The 22149-nt window shown below is 39.7% G+C and overlaps 3 protein-coding genes across 3 annotated transcripts in view; 2 read left to right on the top strand and 1 right to left on the bottom strand.

Moving 5' to 3' along the window:
- Positions 1-22149, top strand: part of LOC115749848 — a 469397-nt gene that overhangs the window by 82650 nt on the left and 364598 nt on the right. The window lies entirely within an intron of this gene.
- On the top strand, positions 12380-17148 carry LOC115752805 (glucosamine inositolphosphorylceramide transferase 1). The gene is made up of 4 exons (XM_030691180.2): positions 12380-12773; positions 13498-13620; positions 14843-15010; positions 15157-17148. Exons 1-4 carry the CDS (start codon positions 12423-12425, stop codon positions 16837-16839), a joined length of 2325 nt encoding a protein of 774 aa, XP_030547040.1. The 5' UTR covers positions 12380-12422; the 3' UTR covers positions 16840-17148.
- LOC115749677 (uncharacterized protein HI_0077) lies at positions 18252-22018 on the bottom strand. The gene is made up of 4 exons (XM_030686598.2): positions 21540-22018; positions 21292-21411; positions 20383-20613; positions 18252-18783 (listed from the first exon to the last, which is right to left on the bottom strand). The coding sequence occupies exons 1-4, from the start codon at positions 21741-21743 to the stop codon at positions 18418-18420; spliced, it is 921 nt and encodes a 306-aa protein (XP_030542458.1). The 5' UTR covers positions 21744-22018; the 3' UTR covers positions 18252-18417.

Consider the following 22149-nt stretch of genomic DNA (forward strand, 5'->3'; position numbering starts at 1 on the left):
CTCGAGCAGAAATTCTACTTCATAAATATTGTCATGCGCGCCCTTAACTTTCAGCTTTCCGTTAAGCCTTTTAAGGACTTGCCCAGGTTTGAGATGCAAGTGACTTGGGGAGGGCAACTCTTCATTACATTTTTTTTTTCCTTTCATCTTTTTGGAAGTGCCAAAAAGCAAAATATATTTTCCAACAAATTAACTTTTATCCATTTTGGTCAACCCAAAATAAATAATATACAAACCTCGTAAATAAGTGATGTGAGATGCCTCTTTTTACACCCATTCTTACGTGCATGGCGGAGGAGGCACGACGTCGGCCAAAAGATAAGATGATGAAAACTCGGGATTATATCAAATCGTAGCGCCAAAACCTAGCAGAATAGAGCAAAGATGAACGCGACCACGATGTGTAATCTCGAAATTCTTGTGAGGATCTCCTGTCCAGTTCCACCTTCCTCCGGGACAGAATACGCAATTGTCCTTAATTTGAAAACTTATTTTGCGATAAAACCTTAAAATATTCGAAGTTTAATTGTTTTTGTTCGATGTCGTTTTGACGACCATGGTCAGAGATATGCATTAAACTGATAAATTGCATCCCAAGATTGGCAGGTCAGCAGGTGTTACTTCATTAATTTATATACATGTCATGTGTGCGTGTCGTGCTACCATCGATTAAAATAAGAGCCATGTGCATATATGCTTATAGAATATGATAGGGAAAATTGTCTGCAAAGTTCCAAACCCATTGCGGCTATGTCAATTCAGTCATAAACCTTTTGATAACTTGTCAATTCAGCCATAAACTTTTAAATTATATCAATTTAGTCTTAAACCTTTTAACGAATTGTCAATTTAGTCCTTTCGATCGGTTACTCAAATAATAAGTTCATGACTAAAATGGCAAAACTTCAAAAAAGTTAGGATTAAATTGAAATTTTTTTAAAAGGTTTAGGACTAAATTAACACAATTGAAAAATTTAGGATTGAATTGATAAGTTGTCAAAAGATTTAGGACTTTTTTGATAATTTTTTCAATAAGATAGTACTCAATTGGTTTTACTTCAATTTGCACCAAAGGTTTGTGAAGTTAAGCGAGTGAAATCACGTTTTATGAGATGTTTTAAATGCCAACGACTGCCGATTTTCCATTAGTTTCATAAACAAAAGGGAAAGTAAAACAATGGGTCATTAAACTTTGGCTTTATGTCCAATGCGTTTCTTGAACTTTTAATTTGTTCAATGTGATCTATGAATTTTAGTTCAACATGCAATATGTAGTCCATAAAAGTTTGGTACAAGTTCAATTTGATCTTTACACTATATAAAATTGTTGAATGTTGGCCATGATTTTAAATTAATGGAAGGATTACATTGAACATATACCAAAAGTCTAAGAACCATATTTAATAAATTAAAAGTTCATGGGCCATATTAAATATTATGCTAAAGTTCAGGAACCTCATGCGAGGCTCAACCTCACCATCGTTAGGCTGGGCTCGCCCTCGCCAACCTCAAGCCATCCTATGTGGCGTCGGTTGCGTCTCGTAGGACAACCGACACCGACTAGAAATTTTCTGCTAAAATCGTCAAATCGTCACAAGATATATCAACAAATTGGCAAGCTTCAAAATTATCAAAATGTTCAAGATTGAATGACACAAGTAAGAAGTTTAGTGTACTAAACTGGCAAATTATCAAAAGATTTAAGGTTAAATCAGCACAATTAAAAGATCAATGACTGATTTAACCGTTATAAAATAGATCTACGATTCTTTGTTCAATTCGCTCAGTAAAAAAATCGAATCAAGATAAAAGGATAACTGTGTAACGATTTTCAAGGTTTTGTTAAATCTAGGGATGCTATAAACACGTCGAACAAGTAATATTTTTTTTTTTATTTCCAAAAGGGTGATGAAATTAACAGGAAAACGACATGCATGGAAAAAGAAACCAAGATGGAAGATGACGAGGAAATACTGGGGAACAGAAGCAAAATCTGCCAACTTGTCGGCTGTCCCACATGCAGCCCGCGTACCGAAGAACGTCGCTTCGCATGCAGAAACCCTAATAAATCCAAAATTATCATGTTCGAACTTAAAGAAATCTCTTTCGACCCCAAAAAAAAAAAACTTAAAGAAATAGAAGCAAAAACATTTGACCCTTCCCCGAATGTCGCCTGAGGTTAATTCTTCACCAAACCAACCGGGACGTGATTCAAATCTGAAATCAAACGCAGTTGGTGAAGAAGTCGCAGGCAGAAACCAATTTTTGTTATTTTTTATTTCCTGCTTTGAATTAGATGTCACGATCACTTGTTAAACCTAATCCAGCTCGACCTTCTATCGAAACCCGCTTTTCGTTAACATCTACATGCTCGAACATGCGCCACCGAATCACAATAAAATGGCGACGGGCATGTGAAGATCGATAAACCGGATCGGTGCGTTTGGGATTAAATGATGTGATAGCTGGCGATCGGACGTTATAAATGAGGGCGTAATATAGACCCGTCAAACGGATGTGTCGGGATTGGGTCGTGGTCGGGTAAAAAATGATCCGCCCTAAATAGATATCTGTTAACACCATTTTTTGACCCATTTCCATGTAGTGAAAAATCTATCGACTCATACACGACACGATCAATAGTCCTAAAATATTTCCGTATTTAATCAAATCTATGAAAAGTTATGCCTGCGAAATTTACGACCCATTTTGACGGATCGAGCGTTATCCAACATTATCCAACACGTAGCATATATGTGTCAATCATATAATCCATGGCGTCCGGGCAAACATTGCTCGTCGCTACAAGACTCCCTTGACAAAGGGTGGGGTCCACACTGAAGCAATCGGTCATGCAATTAAGATATTGATATGTTTAGCTTATTAATTAATTAGTGTGCAGACACTAATTTTTTTTTTAGAAGTCAGATTTCTTCTCTGACTTACCGATAATTATAAAAAGCAAAATATAATTTAGTAATAAAAGGAAAAAATTAAAAAATATATATTTCATACACAAACGTGCACTCGTTAACAATATCAGAAGACGCTCCCTGCCCCAATCTAGAAGAAAAGGAATATAATGGCCTGTAAATCTTTCCTTCTTGAAATGGACAATTGAAATTCCATTACCTCGGTTTAACATCCAATCATTAAAAGCCATTAATCGGTAATTGGTCGTATAACTTCAACTTTCAAAAACCACCTGCCCCCTACGTTTGCCCACTTTCTCTTGACCGCAACCCGAAATAAAAAGCCTTTATCAATTGGAAAAATGTTTGGACGTGATTCATACTTTCCATCGAAAGCATGGGGATCCCGCTCCTCGGTGAGCGAGCGGGGGGTCGCATGGCCAGCGCCCTCAAGCTGTCAAAATATTTTTATAATTTGAACAAATATTTTTTTCATTAGTAGTTTGGGCTCGGATCTATAAATAGCTAATGTTATATATACTCTTTTTTCGCTCTTAATTGAGTGATGTGACAAAGATGTGTGATATGCTAATTATAGTGAAATCCTCTGCTGGACGTAACTCTAACTTAAGGGTGAACCGTAATAAATCTTGTGTTGAATTCCTTTTCTCACTTTTACGCTTTACTTCGTTTGTAGCTTATGCCCCGAATTCTAACATAAATGTCATTATTTTTTGTTAATCAATAACTAGTTTTGTAACTTCAAAAATTTCAAAAAACAATGTCGCCACAATGACGCCCTTGCCTCTGCCGTGCCCTTTGCCTGTGGCCGATGATGGTTGGCCCGCAACATTATCAGCAACAGCTGTAAAAAAATAATAAAAATATATTAAAATGCCATTAAAAATTGTCCATATTAGTGCCGGTTAGCATCCACGTTAGCAATTTCTGATCAAAATTGCTTGGATGGACCAAATTGACAAAACGTAAAAAAATTTATACTCAGTTGGCATAACTTAAAGACTTAGGATTTAATTGATAAAAATGCAATTTGTTTAGGAATTTTTGGACACCTGATAAACAATTTGCAGTTAATTTTTTAAGGTCAAATGACGAAATACATTTCAACCTTTTTCAAGTGTTTTTACTCTTAAACGGACCAATCAATCCTATTAGAAATGCGTCAAATTTGTTTAAAATCTCTCGTACATCCTTTAGCACTGAGAGAGAATATTATGTTAGAGGCATTTCTAGATTCCAATTTTTGCCCCGACTTTTCCTTTTTAGGCAGCTTTCTTTCAACCTTTTTTTTTATTTTAATATTTTCTATTGGGTTTTCTTTCATAAGCTATTATTGACAAAGAGAAGGGCAAGTCAAGGAGGACATTGTTTATTCCGTTTGGTAACGCAACTTTTTTATCCACGAGCTCCAAATTTTTTTTTTATCTACTGTTTTTGGAGCTCGTGGGAACTAACTCTGAAGTGGAATTATCGCTTTCGAGTTGAATCATTCATATTTCGGACATCATTAAAGTATCCTCCGAGAGAAGAATCGGCCGTCGCATGCTTGTGTCTCCGTAATTAATAAATCATAAATCGCTTTAACTTTAATTAAGAAAAAAAAAACTATTGGTGGGGAAGGTCTAGTCATAGGATCCACGTGGATTTTTCGGCACGACAGTCACGCTTAAACATATTATTATTCATATGGCTAGTTGGTAATGTAGCCAATCCTAGTCATATTTGGCTGCTGCTTCTGCTTTTGCATTGGCTGCGGAACGTAGGAATGTGTAATTAAAATCGCCACGGACTAGAGTCAGCTATTTAACATATATACCTAATGTAACTATAAAAGTCTCTAATTCTCCCTTTTGCTTTCTCCCGTCTATCCTTTCATTTGTTTCTTATTTTTCTTCAATTTTATTTTTCATGCACGCTGAATGGGAAAATTACCAAAAAAGTCCTAAACCTATTGCAACCGTGTCAATCCAATCCTGCACTTTTTGCATTTGTATCAATTTAGTCCATCCAGCCAACTTTGGCCGGCCGATATTGACGTGTACAATTTTTCATATATTTTTTGACATCGCCGGTCCTCACCTCTAGCCGGTCGCCGGATCAAAGAGGGAGAAGAAAAAACAAAGAAAAAGAAAAAGAAAAAAACGAATAGATAATTTGAAAAAAATATTAAAATAATAAATAAAAATTATCATGTCAGCGCCGGCTAACAAAAGTTGGTTGGATACACTTAACCGACACAAATATAAAAGATTTAGGACTCAATTGGCAAGAAAAAGTTTAGGACTAAATTTACACAATTGTAACAAGTTTAGGACTTTTTTGCTAATTTCCCCACATTGAACTGTCAGTTATAATTAATCATCATGAGAATAGATTAGACATCTTTTATTCTGAATTACAAAACTTTTGAACTTTTTCCTTTTTGACTTCCAGAAACTTTTGATCTTTCTGATTGACTGGAATAATGTATTTCGGTCATCCTATTACGATAGTTCGATTAATTTTAACATTCGCGATCGAGAAACTGTTTTACCAAAGCATAAAATTATGTTGCTGAACGAAACCTTATTTGGAAAATACATTTGACATTAAGCTGGGATTTGCGACCACAGAAGATTTCACACGTTCATTCACAAAAGGAAAAAAAAAATAGTTTGATGCTGTGTCTTTTGTATTTTAATTGAGATAAAGACCATTAAGACGCTTTCAATCCGAGCTAAATAAAAATCTTACGTTAAAAATGTAAAAATTCTTCGAGATTTAATAGAGTTTTGACGAGAGTCATGGATCACGACCACGTCAGCAATTATCATCCCAATACCTACCACTATACCCCTGAAATGACTTTAATACATCCCATGAGAAAAATGGAAAAGACAAACGAACAAGGTTTTAGAACTATATTAAAGATAGAAAATATTGAGTCAGTATGCGCGCGCGCATATGTATAATCCAAGGACACGAGTACAGATGCTATGCTATTCGGAGATGCACGGAACGACTTACGAACTTCATGAATCGGTTGAATTCAGATTTCTGGCCCGTGCCGGCGGTCGTGACCCAGAATAGTTTTGTGCACTAAATATATGTTAATCGTCATTTTTGAATGACCACCGATGGAATTCTTCTGGATACAAATATTATTATTATTTTTTTCCTTCCCAACGAAGGCACGAGGTTTACTTCATTTTTGCCCTGGATTCAAAGGGGACTTTCTTGGAGGACAATCAAAAGCGAAGTTGAGTTCAAGGGTGGTGTCCTTTCTACGCTCTTCGTTCTTGGGCGACGCATGGCATTAATTTATTACATAATTAGAAGATGAGTTCAATTCGAGCACCTTCGCTCAGGTGTTCTGGACCACTCCATATCGATTGCATTATCATATAATTTTGGTCTGTCGATCCCATCGTCAAAGTATTGATTGTCAATGAGTTTGGAATTAAATCGAAGTTTCAACAAAATCAAAGTCAGAATAGAAGCCAAATCAAGATCAAAACTTTGAAAGCCGAAAGAGAGAGAATTACCAAAAAAGTTCTAAACTTATTGCAATTGCGCCGATTCAGCCCTAAATATTTTTCGTTTGTGTCAATTCAGTTCATCCGACCAATTTTGATCGGCCAACACCGATGTTGATTTGTTTAGACAAATATTTTAATATTTTTTGAATTTTTTTATGATTTTTTATAATTTTATTTTCTTTTCTTTAGTTATGTTCCCTCCACTTAAGGCCCGCTAGGGCACTGCAGCCCTCGGCCCCAAGTTTAGGAAAAAAATGGAAAACAAAAGAAAAAAATTATAAAAAAATTCAATCCATGTCAATAAAGGAATGATAACCATAGTTTCTATGGTATGGAATGGAGAAAATTAAAAAAAAAAAGTCCTAAATATATCGTAATTATGCAAATCCGGTCCTAATTTTTTTTTTCGATTTAGTTCTAGACCTTTTGCAACCGTGTCAATTGAATTCATCCGATTAATCTTGGCCGAATGGCGCCGCCGACGTAAACGCCAGCCCCTATGGGATGTAGCATGCATGTAGGAAATACATTGTCACTGAATAACTTTATAATTGTATAGGTAAGATAAAAGAGAAAGTAAATTTGTAAATAGGAAAAGAAAAACAGCAAATAAATTAAGAAAAATATAATTATAAGACATGGAGATTGGGACAGATAATAGGTCAAAAGGAAGCATTATTTATAATGAGATAAACCCCAGTTCAATTCCCCCCCAAGAATGCCCTCCCCAAGTTCAATTGGATCAGTTCAATTGGATCCACCTCTCTACAATTAGTCAACCCAAACCCCAAGACAAAGATCATTTTCTTTGGTTGTCCTCTCCGAATCCAACGATCCCCCGCCAATCGAGAGTAAGCCGGTCATTAATTAAGATTTTAAATAATTATAGATATTTTTTTATTTATTTAATGAAAAATATGATCAGTCTATATCTTTATTACTTGATATAAAATTTCTTTCGTCTATGGTCTCATCGCGCTCGGCGGAGTTACTTTTGATCGATTCGGCGAGTTATTCCAAAATTTTTTTGCTCGACCGATACCCCGTAGACGAACGCAATACAGCCCGAGCCTCGGGCGTTACCAGGGAGAAGACTTCTTTTAAGTGACTCGGGGAAATTTCCTTGCAACCTCCTAATGGCTCATTTTCCTTCTGGTGTTTAGGGACATTGATCAAAATTTGGTTCAATGCGTGGCTCCTAGTCCTGCCTTTGGGTAAAAAAGGATAATTCCTACTCTCCCATATCGTCACACCGAGTTAAAGGGCAAAAGTCAAAACCCAAAGACGCATCTATTTTTCCCCTCAAAAAGAGAAGTGCCAAGGTTGCACGTACTTAATTTGGCCTGCGATGGCTCTTTGGTACCATCACTAATTTGTATACACAAGTCTAAGTTTGCGATTAGACGTGTCGACGTGGCGTTTTTCCCTATGCGTTACGATCGTCTCGATAGGATTCGATTGAAGTAATAATTCAACGAGACATGTAGTTAACACTTGAAAGATATCGCTCGATAATTTTGGGTGAGTTCGGGCAAACCTTGTTGAGTAACTTTCTAATTTTGAGTGAAAGCAGTTGGATGATTGGTTGCTTTTAAGCTTTTGCCAATGCGGGATTTGAGTCAAGAGAAGGGTCACTCCTTGCACGTGATAACATGGTGGTTTGTTCTCCTTTCCCTCTCAATATTTGTTTATGAGTATTATTTACGACCATGAGCGATCGATTCAAGGGTGGGTATTTTTCTTTCATAGTGAAAACTTGATATCTATCTCTACCAACCATATCTGTCCTTTCTTGTTTTTGTGACCCAAATGGAGCGAAAATGAAAAAAAGAGTAGAAGACCGGTGAAGGTAGAACCGATAATCCACAATGTTTCACCCAGGAATCTACCTGGTCCCCATGCAAATTGACCTGGAATCGCTCAAGACTAGGGGTGTGGAAAAGAACCAGAAATTGTTTGGACCGCCCGGAACCGGACTGGACAGGCCTAGGACCAATGGTTCCTAAGGGAAGTGGTTCGGTTCCCCATTTCAAGTGTGACACCACCTACGCTTCACCCGGACTGGACTGGTAATATATACAATAGAATATATAATTTTTTTGAAAAAGATTAAAAAAAAATCCTTAATCTGAAACTCGCTCATCTTATCTCAAACTCTCACTTTCATCTCGGTCTCTATTCTCTCTTGTCTCGGACTTTTGATACCTCGTGCTCACCTCAGTCTCTTCTTCTTCATCTTCGTCTCTCGGCTCTCATTGTCTCATGGTCTCGACTCCCATCGACTCACGGCCACGCCTCTAGCCGTTCATCACCTTACTCTCTTGCTTTCGGCCGCCTCCATTTGCTATAAGCTCGAATCCCTAATCTTCAATCTACTCACAAAATTTCTAGTTTTCAATCTCCATTTGATTTGTGAAGTTTGGTGGGACCGGTTCCATGGACTCACCTGGTCCGGTCCGGTTTCTCGATGGATCTATGGAGTCATCGGGTGGTTTCCGATTCTAGGGTAAGAACCGCCTACTCGGACCATGCTCACCCGTACACGAGACATGTAGGTTCGGTTCGGTTGTCACGTTAAATGGGCATGGTATCCTTAGGTTTTGAAATCATTGGATTCGATACTTGATTCGTAGATCATATTCCACGTCCTCCCTCAAGATTACCTATACGGTAAATTTTGCTCTCAGAATACTCTGATAGATAATGACATTTCATGACAATAATCATTTCTTCCATAGCTAAATATATAAAATGTTTTCTCCAGGATTGTAAAAACTTCATTCACAATTTTTTTTTTCACGACTCGTATATAAGGCGTTTTAGTAGTAAGTATTTATATGAGGAAGTTGTAATGATTTATGAAATAAATCATCAATCTCCATCCGACTACCGTGTGAATCGAAAGCAAATTATAGAGTGTGTTTGTGAGACCGAAATAATTTTCTACGAATTGGTTTTCCGAACTAATTGTCCTACACTAATTCTAGAATCACGTATGGATTGCGATCATCAAATAAGGAAGGAGTAAAGAAAAGGTAAAAGAGAATTTTCCGTGGCGATGCGCCATGTAGGATGGCCACAGATGACTACACTGCCACGACAGCCATTGAAATTTTCGGAGAAAATTGGTCGGAAGGACTACATTAAAATTTTGCGCAAATGTTTAGGACTAAATTGGCAAAAATTGAAAAGTTCAGGACTGAATGGACATTCGTACAAGAAATTTCTTCATTTTTCGGCGTTCGGATCGCTTAGGAAAATGAGTTAATGTAAAATGTTTTCGTTATTCACAAAAAATTTTAGACATAAATCATTTTTAGTAATGAAAATATTATTCATTGACTATTAATTTCAAGCGATGCAAGCGATCATTTCTAGAAAAATATTTTCCAAATTATTCATTTTCCGCAGCCATCGGAGCCTTCATTTAAAAAAAAAAAAAATGTGTCCATTCGAGTCGCTTTTGCATCGTAGAATTCTTCTCGCTAAATCTCTGGCTTGTTCAAGCCCATCATCCTTATTATGAATTGCCACCTCAACCTCCATTGTTGTGACAATTTGTGGGGAGAATGATTTTGATGGTCCGGTGCCGTGACTCCACGCACATTATTTCCATATTCCCACGGCGAATTTGAACTCTTCTTATTTCTATGAAAGGGATCTTTACGTGCTTATCCTGCAAAATGTCCTAGGTATAATTGACTTTGTCGCGTGTCGCAGAGGACACGGGAGGATTTTTCTCAATCATCATAAATTCTACCAATCTGTGATTACCTCTCACTGTCGAAAATTTGCAGCTATGACAGAAGTTGTAGCCTATGGTCTTCATAGTGATTTTGAGTGCATTGTGCCCACATTCGAAGGGCACTTGGTCATAGGTTGTCGAAGGAATGGTTCGAGGGTCGAGGCTACATGGAAGAAGTGCTTAGGATATGCTCACATCCGGGGCGCGATCATCAAATAAGGAAGGGAGTAAAGATCCCATCCGACTACCGTGTGAATTGAAAGCAAATTATAGAGTGTGTTCGTGAGAGCGAAGTAATTTTCTACGAATTGGTTTTCCGAACTAATTGTCCTACACTAATTCTAGAATCGCGTATGGATTGCGATCATCAAATAAGGATGGAGTCCAAGAAAAGTTAAAAAAAGAATTTTCCGTGGCGATGCGCCATGTAGGACGGCCGGCGATGACTACACTACCACGACAGCCATTGAAATTTTCAAAGAAAATTGGCCGGAAGGACTACATTAAAATTTCGCACAAAGGTTTAGGACTAAATTGGCAAAAATTGAAAAGTTCAGGGCTGGATGGACATTCGTACAACAAATTTAAGACAGATTGGATGATTTTCCCAATTGTTCGCCGTGCCAATTAAACGAGGAACGCAAAGCCGATTTCGATCTAAGTGGTCCTGGCCCATCCATTCGTCTAACAGATATCAACGTTCCATCACTTTTAATGCTCACTAAACCCCAATCTAATGTTACACAAAATAACGATGCATGATTTAGATTGCACTGTTAAAGGTGCATAGTTCAAATTGTCGAATAAAAGGAAGTAAGAAAAATATTGTCTTTCCATATTTCAAAACAGAGGAAGCGAAAAAAAATAACGGTGAGCTGAATTCTAGAATTCGCAATTTCCTGGACTTATTAAGGTGCGGTGGCAGGTCCGCTTGCACCCTCGCAAGAAGTATGCTCGTCAATATCCATACAAATAAGGACGAAGCGGCATCTTATGACGGTCATTAAAATAAAATAAAATAAACCATGAATAAGTAAGTAATTTACACACTTTTCAATTTTGATGTACCTCGAAAAAAAAAATTCGATGTCCACTTACGCTCATACTTCATCCGAAAATATTAAAAAAAGCGAAGACAATATCGCAAAATCATTAATAATACTCAAAAATTTGATATCGTCGGATGGTAATCTAACAAAATAGCATCGTTTTGCGAACACCCATCTTCAATTTCGAAATGTATAATAATCTACATTCTTATTAGAGATCGTCGGAATTCATTTCAATTTGGGCGGGGCAGGCCGTATGAAAAGAAAATAATTTCTTCTCTTTGCTCATCTCGAATTAATCAAATTAGAAGTTCAATAATCGCATTACAAGTTGGGCCAAAGTTCAATTTACATCATTTTCACGCCTTTTTTTCATGGGAAAAGGCCCCCACGGAATTCACGTCAAAACTCGGGATCTCCGCCCTTCCACCCGCATCTCCACGTGGTCAAAAACATCGGATTTCTCTACGTCGCACAGCACACTGACGCACACTCCATGACCAACGCCAACGCCAAAGCCAACGCCAACGCCTATTCAAGTTTCGCACGTCCATGTTCATCATCATCACCGCGATACCAACTCGCGGTTGCGTCATATGAAACCCGCTCGCACCCGATAATCACCGGAGGGGAAAAAAATCGGCATTTCCCATTTTTGAATTGCCCCTTTTGAAAACCATAAACGGACATTAAAAGAAAATAGAAGAAGGGAAAGAAAATCTAGAACTTTTTGCATTCCCATTTCTCATCTGCTACCGGGTTAAGAGAGAAGAGAGAGAGAAGAGAGGAGAGAGAGAGGGAGAGGGAGAGAGTTTCTCCTATATATAAATCCACAAGCTTCCTCGTGGCAGTGTACGTTCATCCCTGAAGCGAAAAAGCCCACGACTTTCTGTCACCTTTCACCAGAGAGGAAGAGAGGGGGGAGAGGAGAGCGAGCGAGCGAGAGGGTCTGCGTGACAAAGAAAGAAAAAGACCCACCGAGGCCGTGATCACTTATCCCACAACGCAACTCACAAAACCCAGGAGTTAGATAACCAAACAAGGCTCCTTGCTCCCAAAATTCTCAAAATTTTTGAAGCCCAGAGATGAAAAAAAGGGGGGTCGGGGGGATAGTTTAGGCAAGTGAATTCGACGGGGGAGGTTGCCTGGACTGAGATCTCGCTGCGCGGGCGGAATCATGGGCTCGAGCCCGGCGGTGGGTCCCACGGGGGGCGGCGGCGGCGACAGCGGGGACGGTCGCTGCTGCGACATGAGCATGAAGTGCTGGTGCAGGTGGAGGTGCGAACACCAGCACTACAGGGGATTGTTTCTGAACAACAGCGGCTACGACGGGTTGGTTTTCTTCTTGGGCTGCTTCGTCGCGCTGGGCTCGATCGCCACCCTCTACGCGTGGCTCGCCTTCACGCCGCCTTACGCCGTCGCCGCCCGGCCGGCGTCCGGCGGCGGGTGCCGGGAGGATAATGAAGGGTCCTGGTCCATCGGCGTTTTCTACGGCGACTCTCCTTTTTCCCTCAAGCCCATCGAAGCTGTAACCTCTCTCTCTCTCTTTCTGTCTCTATACTGTGTAATCATGATGCTGATATCTGCTTTTTACCATCTTTTCCTGTTGTCTCCAGTGCTTTTAGATGGGTTTTGTAGGCAATTTCATTTTTTGTCTGCTTGAAGTAAAGTTTGAATTTTGACTTTGTTTTGAGTTTTCGTTTCTATCTTTTTTGCTGTTAGATTTGTGATGCCACTAAAACAAGCATTCTCAAAATTGACTATCTGTTGCTATCTCAATCGGCTAGTCTTTTCGGTTCTCTTTTCATTTTGGTTTTTCCTTCTTTTTCTTCTGGAGAAGATGAGAATAATAATTCTCAAGACCCATGAAACACTGCATCGCTTTAGTTTTTTTTTTTTTTTTTATAAATTTGAGCGTTATATGGAATCTTTAACTTTTGCAGCGTATTTGGAGCATTCTTCATCTTTTCGATTACCAAGGACATCGAGAAAACATGTCATTTTCATGGTCTTTTCCCTTATTTTTCTCCCCTCGTGTCAGTTGTTCTCTAAGGAAAACCAACTTGTCTATCTGTTTTCTCTTTGATTCTTCTCCCAAATTTGAATTATGTCCACATTTGATCCACAATTTCTGCTTTTCTGGTCTGGCCAAAAGTAAAATTCTCATGCGCACTTAAGTTCTTATTATTCTTTTCAAAGTTATTTGAACACTTCAATGCTTACAGAATTACTATGTTTCAAATCTGGTGCAGATGAATATATGGAGGGATGAGAGTGCAGCATGGCCAGTGGCCAACCCGGTTGTGACCTGCGCTTCTACATCTGAAGCTGGCTTTCCCAGTAATTTCGTAGCTGATCCTTTTATTTATGTGCAGGTAGTATCTGTTTTTCTTCCTTATCTTGATTATATGTGCTTGCTTACTGTATGCGAATGTCTAGGTTGGTGGGTAGGATTGACATGTATGTGTATGTGAATTGTGAGGTCCACCGTGCAGATGTTATAACCACATGGTCTGTTCTGTGTGATCATGTGTCTATTTGTAATTTGACGAGTAGATGTCATAACCACGTGGTTTTTCTCATTATAGCCTGCTGTATGCGTTAATACCAGTAACTAGACAGTGGAATTATATAAAAGCTGTTATTCAGTTTATGTTGCCTTTGGTCTCTAATACAGCCAAACACGCCTATACTGATTCCGTTGTATTTTAATTTTATTTCCTGTTTGCAGTTGCAGTTTATTCTCTTTTGATCAAGGTTAATTTCAGCCTAAAAAATCGCAAGAGCTGCACAACTTGATTTGTTTATTTGAAAGCTTGTGGTCCCTCTTGCTATCTTTATCTGGGGTAGAAGCAAGGGACTTTTGTTGAGTCAAACTTTCTGATGGTGTGACCACAGTTGGTTAAAGTAGACTGCCTGATCAAAAATCAATTATTTGTAAGTTGGATAATTAAGTTCTTATTAAAATTTGCAGAACTTTGAGTACGTCATTTGAAAAAAAAAAAGCTGGTCTTCCTTTTACTTCCTCCGTAGCTGATTTTGGGATTTTTGGGGTCATTCGGTTTTATTCACTGATGTTTGAGTTTACTAATGTGTTCCTGGATATAGATCTGTATAAATCAGTGTTCCTGGGCTACTCTCAATCACAATCAGTAAAAATAGGTTATTCGCTTTTATTCGATTCATTTCGAGTTTGATTGTTGATTTTTCTTCACTTTTTAATTGTGTTTGACTTTTTTTGGATGCTCCTTTCATGTGAACAAATTCAAGTGAGCTGGCGATGTGATTTGGTACTTTCTCTCAGTGAAAGTGCTAATTGTTTTTAAGATTTATTGTGTGTCATGTAGTCATGCCATGTGCATTTAAATGGTTGCATATGACTCTCCATCGAATTTACTTTCAATGAGTTTGCGGGGAATGATGCTGACCCCGATGAATAAGCTCTTTCTTGGTTAGTTTTATGCATGTAGCTTTATCCGGACATGACTGATTGCGGGTGCTGTATTTGAACTAGGCATGTGTTTGTTATTCTTTTAGTTAATATGCTTGACCTTGAGCTTGTGCTTAATTTGAACCTAAACTTGCTTTTTGATTCAGGGTGATGCTATTTACCTGTTTTATGAGACGAAGAATGTTATCACTATGCAAGGTGATATAGCAGTTGCAAGAAGTGTTGATAAGGGAGCAACTTGGCAACAATTGGGTATCGCTTTGGATGAGGATTGGCACCTTTCTTATCCCTATGTTTTCAGTTATCATGGGCAGGTAAGATTTTGATTTCTTTTATGCACGATCACATATTTGAAGTTGTGCTTTGTCCTTTCTAGTACTGTAGTGAGTTATATATGGATTAATGCGTCAGCGAAGATCGACAGTGTAATCATTCTACTATGTCACTTTTCTTTATGCAGATATACATGATGCCTGAAAGCAGTGAGAAAGGAGAGCTTCGAGTTTACCGTGCCTTTGATTTTCCATTGCAATGGAAACTTGAAAAGGTCATAATGAAAAAGCCCATGGTGGATAGCTTCGTAATAAACCACAAAGGTAAGTTTTGGCTCTTTGGCTCGGACCACAGCAGTTTTGGTTCCAAAAAGAATGGGCAGCTTGAAATCTGGTATAGTGATTCACCGCTTGGTCCCTGGAAGCCACACAAGAAGAATCCCGTTTATAATACCGACAGGAGCGTGGGGGCTCGTAATGGAGGCAGGCCATTTATACATGATGGAATCCTTTATCGAGTGGGTCAAGATTGTGGAGAAACCTATGGACGACGAGTTCGAATTTTTAAGGTGGAAGTCCTCTCCAAAGATGAATTCAAAGAAGTTGAAGTCCCTTTAGGGGTAGAGGAGCCCAATAAGGGGAGAAATGCTTGGAATGGTGCTCGGTATCATCATCTTGATGTGCAACAACTCCCGTCTGGCAAGTGGGTTGGAGTTATGGATGGAGATCGAGTACCTTCTGGGTATTCAGTCCGTAGGTTTATTCTTGGGTGTGCTTCAGTTGCAGCAGTTGCAGTTATAGTCGTTCTAATTGGTGTGCTTCTTGGAGCTGTGAAGTGCATTGTCCCTTTGAACTGGTCCAGCCATGGCTTGGGGAAAAAGAGCAATGCATTTTTGGCATGGGGGCGATCAAATATGCTTTCTTCAAAGGTGAGACGATTCTGCAGCCGTTTAAATAGGGTGCCTCCGTTTCTCCGAGGTTGGGTGAAAGTCAACACGTGCGTTGGCAGATGCATTGTTGCTTTTATATTTGCAATTGGAGTAGTTCTAACGTGCACGGGTGTCCATTACATATATGGAGGAAACGGTGCTGAGGAAGCGTACCAATGGAAGGGTCACTACTCTCAGTTCACCCTGTTGACCATGACGTATGATGCTCGGATATGGAACTTGAAAATGTATGTAAAACACTATTCTAGATGTTCTTCAGTGAAGGAGATAGTTGTGGTGTGGAATAAGGGGTTACCTCCCGATCCGAGTGATTTCGATTCGGTGGTCCCTGTGAGAATCAGGGTTGAGGCAAGAAACTCACTAAATAATCGTTTTAGAATGGATCCTTTGATTAAGACCCGAGCTGTTCTGGAGCTAGATGATGATATCATGATGACATGCGATGACGTAGAACGGGGTTTCAAGGTGTGGCGGGAACATCCAGACAGGATAGTCGGTTTTTATCCTCGTCTAATTAATGGGAACCCATTGAAGTACCGCGCCGAAAAGCACGCACGGAAGCATAAGGGATACAATATGATTCTGACTGGGGCGGCTTTTATTGATAGCCAAGTTGCCTTCGAGAGATACTGGAGCCCGCAAGCTAGGCTCGGGAGAGAATTTGTGGACAAGTATTTTAACTGCGAAGATGTGCTTTTGAACTATTTGTATGCGAATGCCAGTTCATCTAGGACTGTCGAGTACGTGAAGCCGGCGTGGGCCATAGACACCTCGAAATTCTCGGGTGCGGCAATCAGCCGGAACACGAAAGTTCATTACCGGATAAGGAGCGATTGCCTTGCAAAGTTTTCGCAGATGTACGGGGGTTTGGCCAGGCGGAAATGGGTGTTTGACAGAAGGAAGGACGGTTGGGATGTATAGGGGAATGCCGAGCAGTGTATGATAGGCAAAGACACCTTACGAGCTCTTCCCCGTGAAACCGCCAATTTTCGATCTCAATAGGTACATTCTTCTCCTGCATGTCAATACATTACTACCCCTTTTCTTAGAGTGAATCTTGGTTAGTGGGGCTGTACATTGGTCTTGTCGTAGATGGTTTTATCTTTGGAATTTCTCAGATGCAGAGTTACCCCATTTTCCTTTGGTTTAAACAATCTGGTTTGGTTTCTTGTCTCTCTCTTTTGGATAATGTATCATGCAATGGAAATGAAGAAATGAGTCTTCTTTTAGCACTCCTCCAATCCTGTGCTTGTCAACTTTTTTTTTTTTTGCTCTACTTTTGGGCTTTCTCGAGAGGAAGGTTCCAACTTTTGAAGTTTCTTATGTCAGTCATGTTGACTGTGCATGGACCCCATCCTAGTCCATTAACTTGTGGGGCTTTGATAATGAAAAGCAGAATGGCAAACATAAAATACTGCCTTCTCAAATGTGTTTGCTATGCGCATGTTGTCACGTCGTTGCCTTATGCAGGGATTCGACGCAGCATACGCATCTGTTGTCGTGTTCCGTCCTCTTTCAACTTTTGATCTTGATCCATTTGACCATTTTTTTTGTTCCTTTGCTCTAAACGTTAGCAAGTCATTATTGGACCGCGGAGCTTCAACTTTAGTTGAAGATCCATTTTTTCACGTTGCTCATGGTGTTGATCAAATTAGGATTGCAGTTTGCCAAAGAACCATCCTAAACTTGTTCTTCCTTATCGACACAGTGATGTCAGGATGCTATCTGGGCAGGTGATTTAGATAACTTGTTGGGTGTTTCGACAAGACCATCCATCGGTTCCATTTGATGACTTCTTACTAAATACGACATCGTATGGCTTGCTTGACATATAAAATTTGATAGAAAAGAACTTTAGCTAAATAAGCCCATATAAAGAAGTTTTGAAATTCTTATCTCAAGACTATGGCATATTATAAGAGCGTGCTTTTTGCCAATTTGATCATTATAGCATGATTTGTATCATAAAGCTTAGACTGAGCGAAGACAATAAATGTGGTACGACGTGACAGCCGACGTTACACAGTTTTGCCAAATCCCATTAGTCGAAGGGACCAAACCAGATCTTGCCCAGCATCATCGAAAGAACCAAGAGGTCCAGGGCGATGCTGGATGTATAACTTCCGCTCATGGATGTCATGTATTACCAATGATACAGAATTCAAGTGCTCAAAGCAGATGCAATTGCAATCAATTTGTATATTCGTAATGCCCGGAAAGTTCCTGTTGTAGCTCTAGCTGAAAGTTAACCAAAACATCTTCGAATCCAACAAGGTAAGTAATTGTACGAGTAATTGTATCTAACACGATGACCTTTTCCATTACAGCCTAAGCCCAGAAAAACAAAAGCACCCATTGCAGAATTGTAATTCATGTTTGTCAATTGTGAGGATGCTGCCAGTATTAAGGAACAGAAAATGTTGAAGAGGAGGAATAATCTAGAGCTATTATTTTCAATCATATATAGAACTACAGCCCACAGGAGTAGTATGATTGCAGTCATTCTTGGCTGGCCTCTTTGAAGGCAAGAGGTTCATACCATTTAGGACCGAACCCTGCAGCTTTCCTCGCATCCTCGTTAAAAGGCGGTTTCAATGATCCCCTGAAGTGATTCCTTACTACCTCGTGGAACTTCTGAACGACTTCGGCGTCCTCCTGGTTTCCCATTTCCCCTTCTCCCACCTTAATCGCTCTAACAGGGGAATTGCGCAACCTCAAACACAGAAACTTGAACCATCTAACTCCAGCAGCACAGTGCGTGATTTCTTCAGGATAAACGACATTTTCCAGCAAATCAGCTGTTTTATCATCACCTCCGCTGCGGAAACGTGATATTGTGGTCGGTAGGACATCAAGTCCTCTAGCCTGGTTCGGATACAATCTCAGCAAAAGGAAGTAAAAGCGTACATAAAGTGAATGAGAACTCAAGTCCAGTTATTGAATAAGAAACACTGAGGAATGCGTTACAATATGGCAGCTAAGGGCCTGCTTAATAACAATTTTACTCCCAGGAATAATTTCTAAGCAGAAATGATTTTTTCTAATTCTGTTCTCGAGAACAGAAAAGTGCACTTTTTTTCCTTTTGTTTTTGTTCCAAATCTCTGTTCCCGGGAATAGAAAAATTAACTGATATTATCAAATATATTTTTGTTCTTTTCTGTTTTCGGAAACAAAAGAACATGAATCAAAGAAACAGGAGCGTTACTAAACAAGATCTAAATGTCCTTACAAGAACTTATGAACTAATCTTAGCACAATCATGGTTGGAGTGCTAATTTCCAGGCTAATGAGCTAACATCCGTGATTATTGCCAAAAAAGACATTGAGTAGGGGTGAGCCGCGGATTCCAACTCTGAACCCGTTTCAGACCTTGTTTATGGAAAAGTGGCACCCATAGAGATTCAAACGATGGTTTTTTTTTTTTTTTTTTGACCCACGCGACTAAGAGTATTTTTCGTGTTCAAAAGACAACTGTTATCTTTTGTACTTATACAATTTACCAAAAAAAGAAAACTCAGCCGTGTAGGAGTCTTTGTCTTAGCACGGAAGTCCAAAAAACCTAACAGGACAGAATATTAGAGCCCTAGTTCGCCTAGACAAGCCCCTCTATCCTTTTTCATCTAACTTTGAGTGGGTCTGAACTATCGGGCTTCAATTGCTCAGACCAGGATTAGCCTAACCCAACATTTTAAAACATAAACAAAAAACTCATAAGTTATAAGATAAGCAATTTATCATTTATATTTCCAATTGAGCCATCAACAATATGAACCAACTGGTTCAATTCTCACTTCCTATTATCTGAAACCGGGGATCATCGAGTTGGTTTCCAGTTTTAGGCTGGGATTCGACCAGCCAGGAAATCGATTACCCCAAATTTTGAGTACCTTCTGAGATCAAAGACAGAGTCTGCTCATTATTGTTCACAAAATTGACTATTGTCATCACCTACCATAACCTTACACTCTGTGGTAATTTTGTCATATAGCTGAAGTGCTGCTACCAAGACAGTTTATAGAGCAATTGAAAAACACAAATCAACTCCAAAGCCTGATGGTAAAAGTAGCAATAGACTTAACAACAGAAAAAAGTACTACTGCCTTAGAATAGAATATAAAAATGCAAACATCTTTTTCACTTCTTCAGGTGGATGGAAGTTCATATACGTCTGCCACTCCCAATGTGGGATTGTACTAGAGTAATGGTCATTTCATTCAAACAGAAAACAAAACTTATGAGGAATGAATTCCTCACTCCAAGAAATGTAAGAGGAATAAACTCATTACCCCAACAAATTCCATGAAATGTGCTGAATGCTAGGACTTAATAAAACATAGAAACTTGATCAGCTAAATGTGGACGTGATGTAAGTTGCAAAGGCCTAAACAAACATTCTCTGTGCATCCATCAAGCACAGAAAGGGGCAGGCCATATACTCATAGGAAGGGAAGCCAAAAACACACCTCATGGACACAGTGTTCAACGGCTAGACGGGCCAGCAGATCCTTTGAAGTAGCAGTGGCAGAATCCCAAAGGCCATCATGGGCAGGCAATGCGCCATAAAAGGAACCCAATTCCTCCAGCCTAGATGCAAGGAGGGTAAAGTGTCGACCTTCATCTTGGGCCACCTTCACGAAATCAGTGAAGAACTCTCTTGGCATTGACTCTTGCTTACCAAAGCGAGCAATTATATCCTTTAGGAATGAGACTAAAGTTAGTATAGCTATCCAAGGTCAAAAGTAAAATAAGTAGGTCCATTTTTCGGAGGTTGTTACCTAACTAAGGTACTTTAGACTTTTATCTTAGAGCATCAAGTGATTCCTGGAAAAGGGTTCCCTAGTGCAGTGGGAGACAAGATGGGAGATATGATAAACTCATAAATCATGAACTTTTTTTTTTTTGGGGTCAAACATAAATCATGAACTTAAACGAAGTGTTTTAGGCAAAGAACACTTTCGAGGAAGGCAGTGACCAGTGCTGACACTACCCAAAGAAGGAAATCATTTGGCAGCTCACTGACTTAATAGAAAAATCAGGCCCCCCTTCTGGTAAGAAACTCTACGACTTAATATCCTTCCCTTACCCATTGAATAGGGTTAATCCAGTCCCGACTGCACAATTTCTCGGCAAGAAAATGTTGCAGATTATCACCGAACTTTGCGACTGAGGCAAGCCTACTTATTGACCCACGATCCTTGACCAGCCCAGCACTCAGCCCATAGTTTCCAATTCTTCATGTGGCAGCACAACACTAAGCAAGAATGAGGTCCCTTAAATCTAATGTAGATACCAAGCAGTTTTCATTTCTTTAGTGATGGAAAACAGGCGGTAAAACGAGTGTTGAAAAGGAAAAGGGGCAAAAAGACAGATACCCAGGACAAGTCAATAGCCCAGCTCTCGGTGTGCGCAAGACTGTGCACGATGGCCTGCCTGCTCTGCAAGCTGCCCGCTTTCCCAAGCTTGGGCATGAGACCGGGCGACACAAGCTTAACCTGCACGCCCCCACGTGAGTCCATTTCTCGCTCGGACATTTCATCAAACTCACAACACGCAATGCCCAAAAAAAATAAAAAATTGGTGCCTTGTCGGCTCAGCGAGAGCATAAATTGAGAGCGATTACATTGGTGAGCCTGGCGGGGCGATCCGGCACGGGGAGGTCCACGGAAGGGTCGTAGGGTCGGGGGATGGCGCCTTGGAGCCACCGGGTCGCGACCGAGTCGCCGAGTCGGGCCTTTTCGAAGGGGTCGGGCGTGTTCAGGACTCTCAGCGCGGCTTCCACTAGTGTCTCTGCTTCTTCTTCGTCTTCTTCCTCCCCTGGCCTCATCGGGGAACTCGTCTCAACGTTGTTCGTTACTCTCCGTGTCTACTTCCCATTACACGGCGGTGCACTCTGCCCTTCAGGTTATCCAGCTTTCGACAATTACACGATTGGGTGTCTGAAATTTTCTCGTTTTCAATTAGATCCTTTAATTTCGACCCAAACAAGAAAAATTAGATCCTTTGATTTTGACGGTGCCATATTGAGAGTTTGTTCTTCTCCTTTGAGGCTTGGGTTGGGATCACCATACTTGATCTTCTCTAGACTATTCTCGGACGCATAGACCCCGTGTATTTTCAATAATGACATGATATATACAATGTGTCGGAACTACGACATCCAATGAAAATTAGCCGAGTATTCAAAGAGTTTTAGACACTCTAATATCTCAAAATATTAAAGTGATTTATAT

Source organism: Rhodamnia argentea, chromosome 5, assembly GCF_020921035.1.
Source record: "Rhodamnia argentea isolate NSW1041297 chromosome 5, ASM2092103v1, whole genome shotgun sequence".
In the NCBI taxonomy this organism is placed as follows: Eukaryota; Viridiplantae; Streptophyta; class Magnoliopsida; order Myrtales; family Myrtaceae; genus Rhodamnia; species Rhodamnia argentea.

What these genes read in the sequence shown, in the direction of transcription:
- LOC115749677 (XM_030686598.2), bottom strand. Translation starts at nt 21,743, where the DNA reads ATGAGGCCAGGGGAGGAAGAAGACGAAGAAGAAGCAGAGACACTAGTG. An exon ending in GCCCCGCCAGGCTCACCAAT is followed by an intron (nt 21,412 to 21,539) that starts GTAATCGCTCTC and finishes GGGGGCGTGCAG; the next exon opens with GTTAAGCTTGTGTCGCCCGG. An exon ending in TTGAACACTGTGTCCATGAG is followed by an intron (nt 18,784 to 20,382) that starts GTGTGTTTTTGG and finishes TATCCGAACCAG; the next exon opens with GCTAGAGGACTTGATGTCCT.
- LOC115752805 (XM_030691180.2), top strand. Translation starts at nt 12,423, where the DNA reads ATGGGCTCGAGCCCGGCGGTGGGTCCCACGGGGGGCGGCGGCGGCGAC. An exon ending in ATCCTTTTATTTATGTGCAG is followed by an intron (nt 13,621 to 14,842) that starts GTAGTATCTGTT and finishes TTTTTGATTCAG; the next exon opens with GGTGATGCTATTTACCTGTT. An exon ending in TTTTCAGTTATCATGGGCAG is followed by an intron (nt 15,011 to 15,156) that starts GTAAGATTTTGA and finishes TTCTTTATGCAG; the next exon opens with ATATACATGATGCCTGAAAG.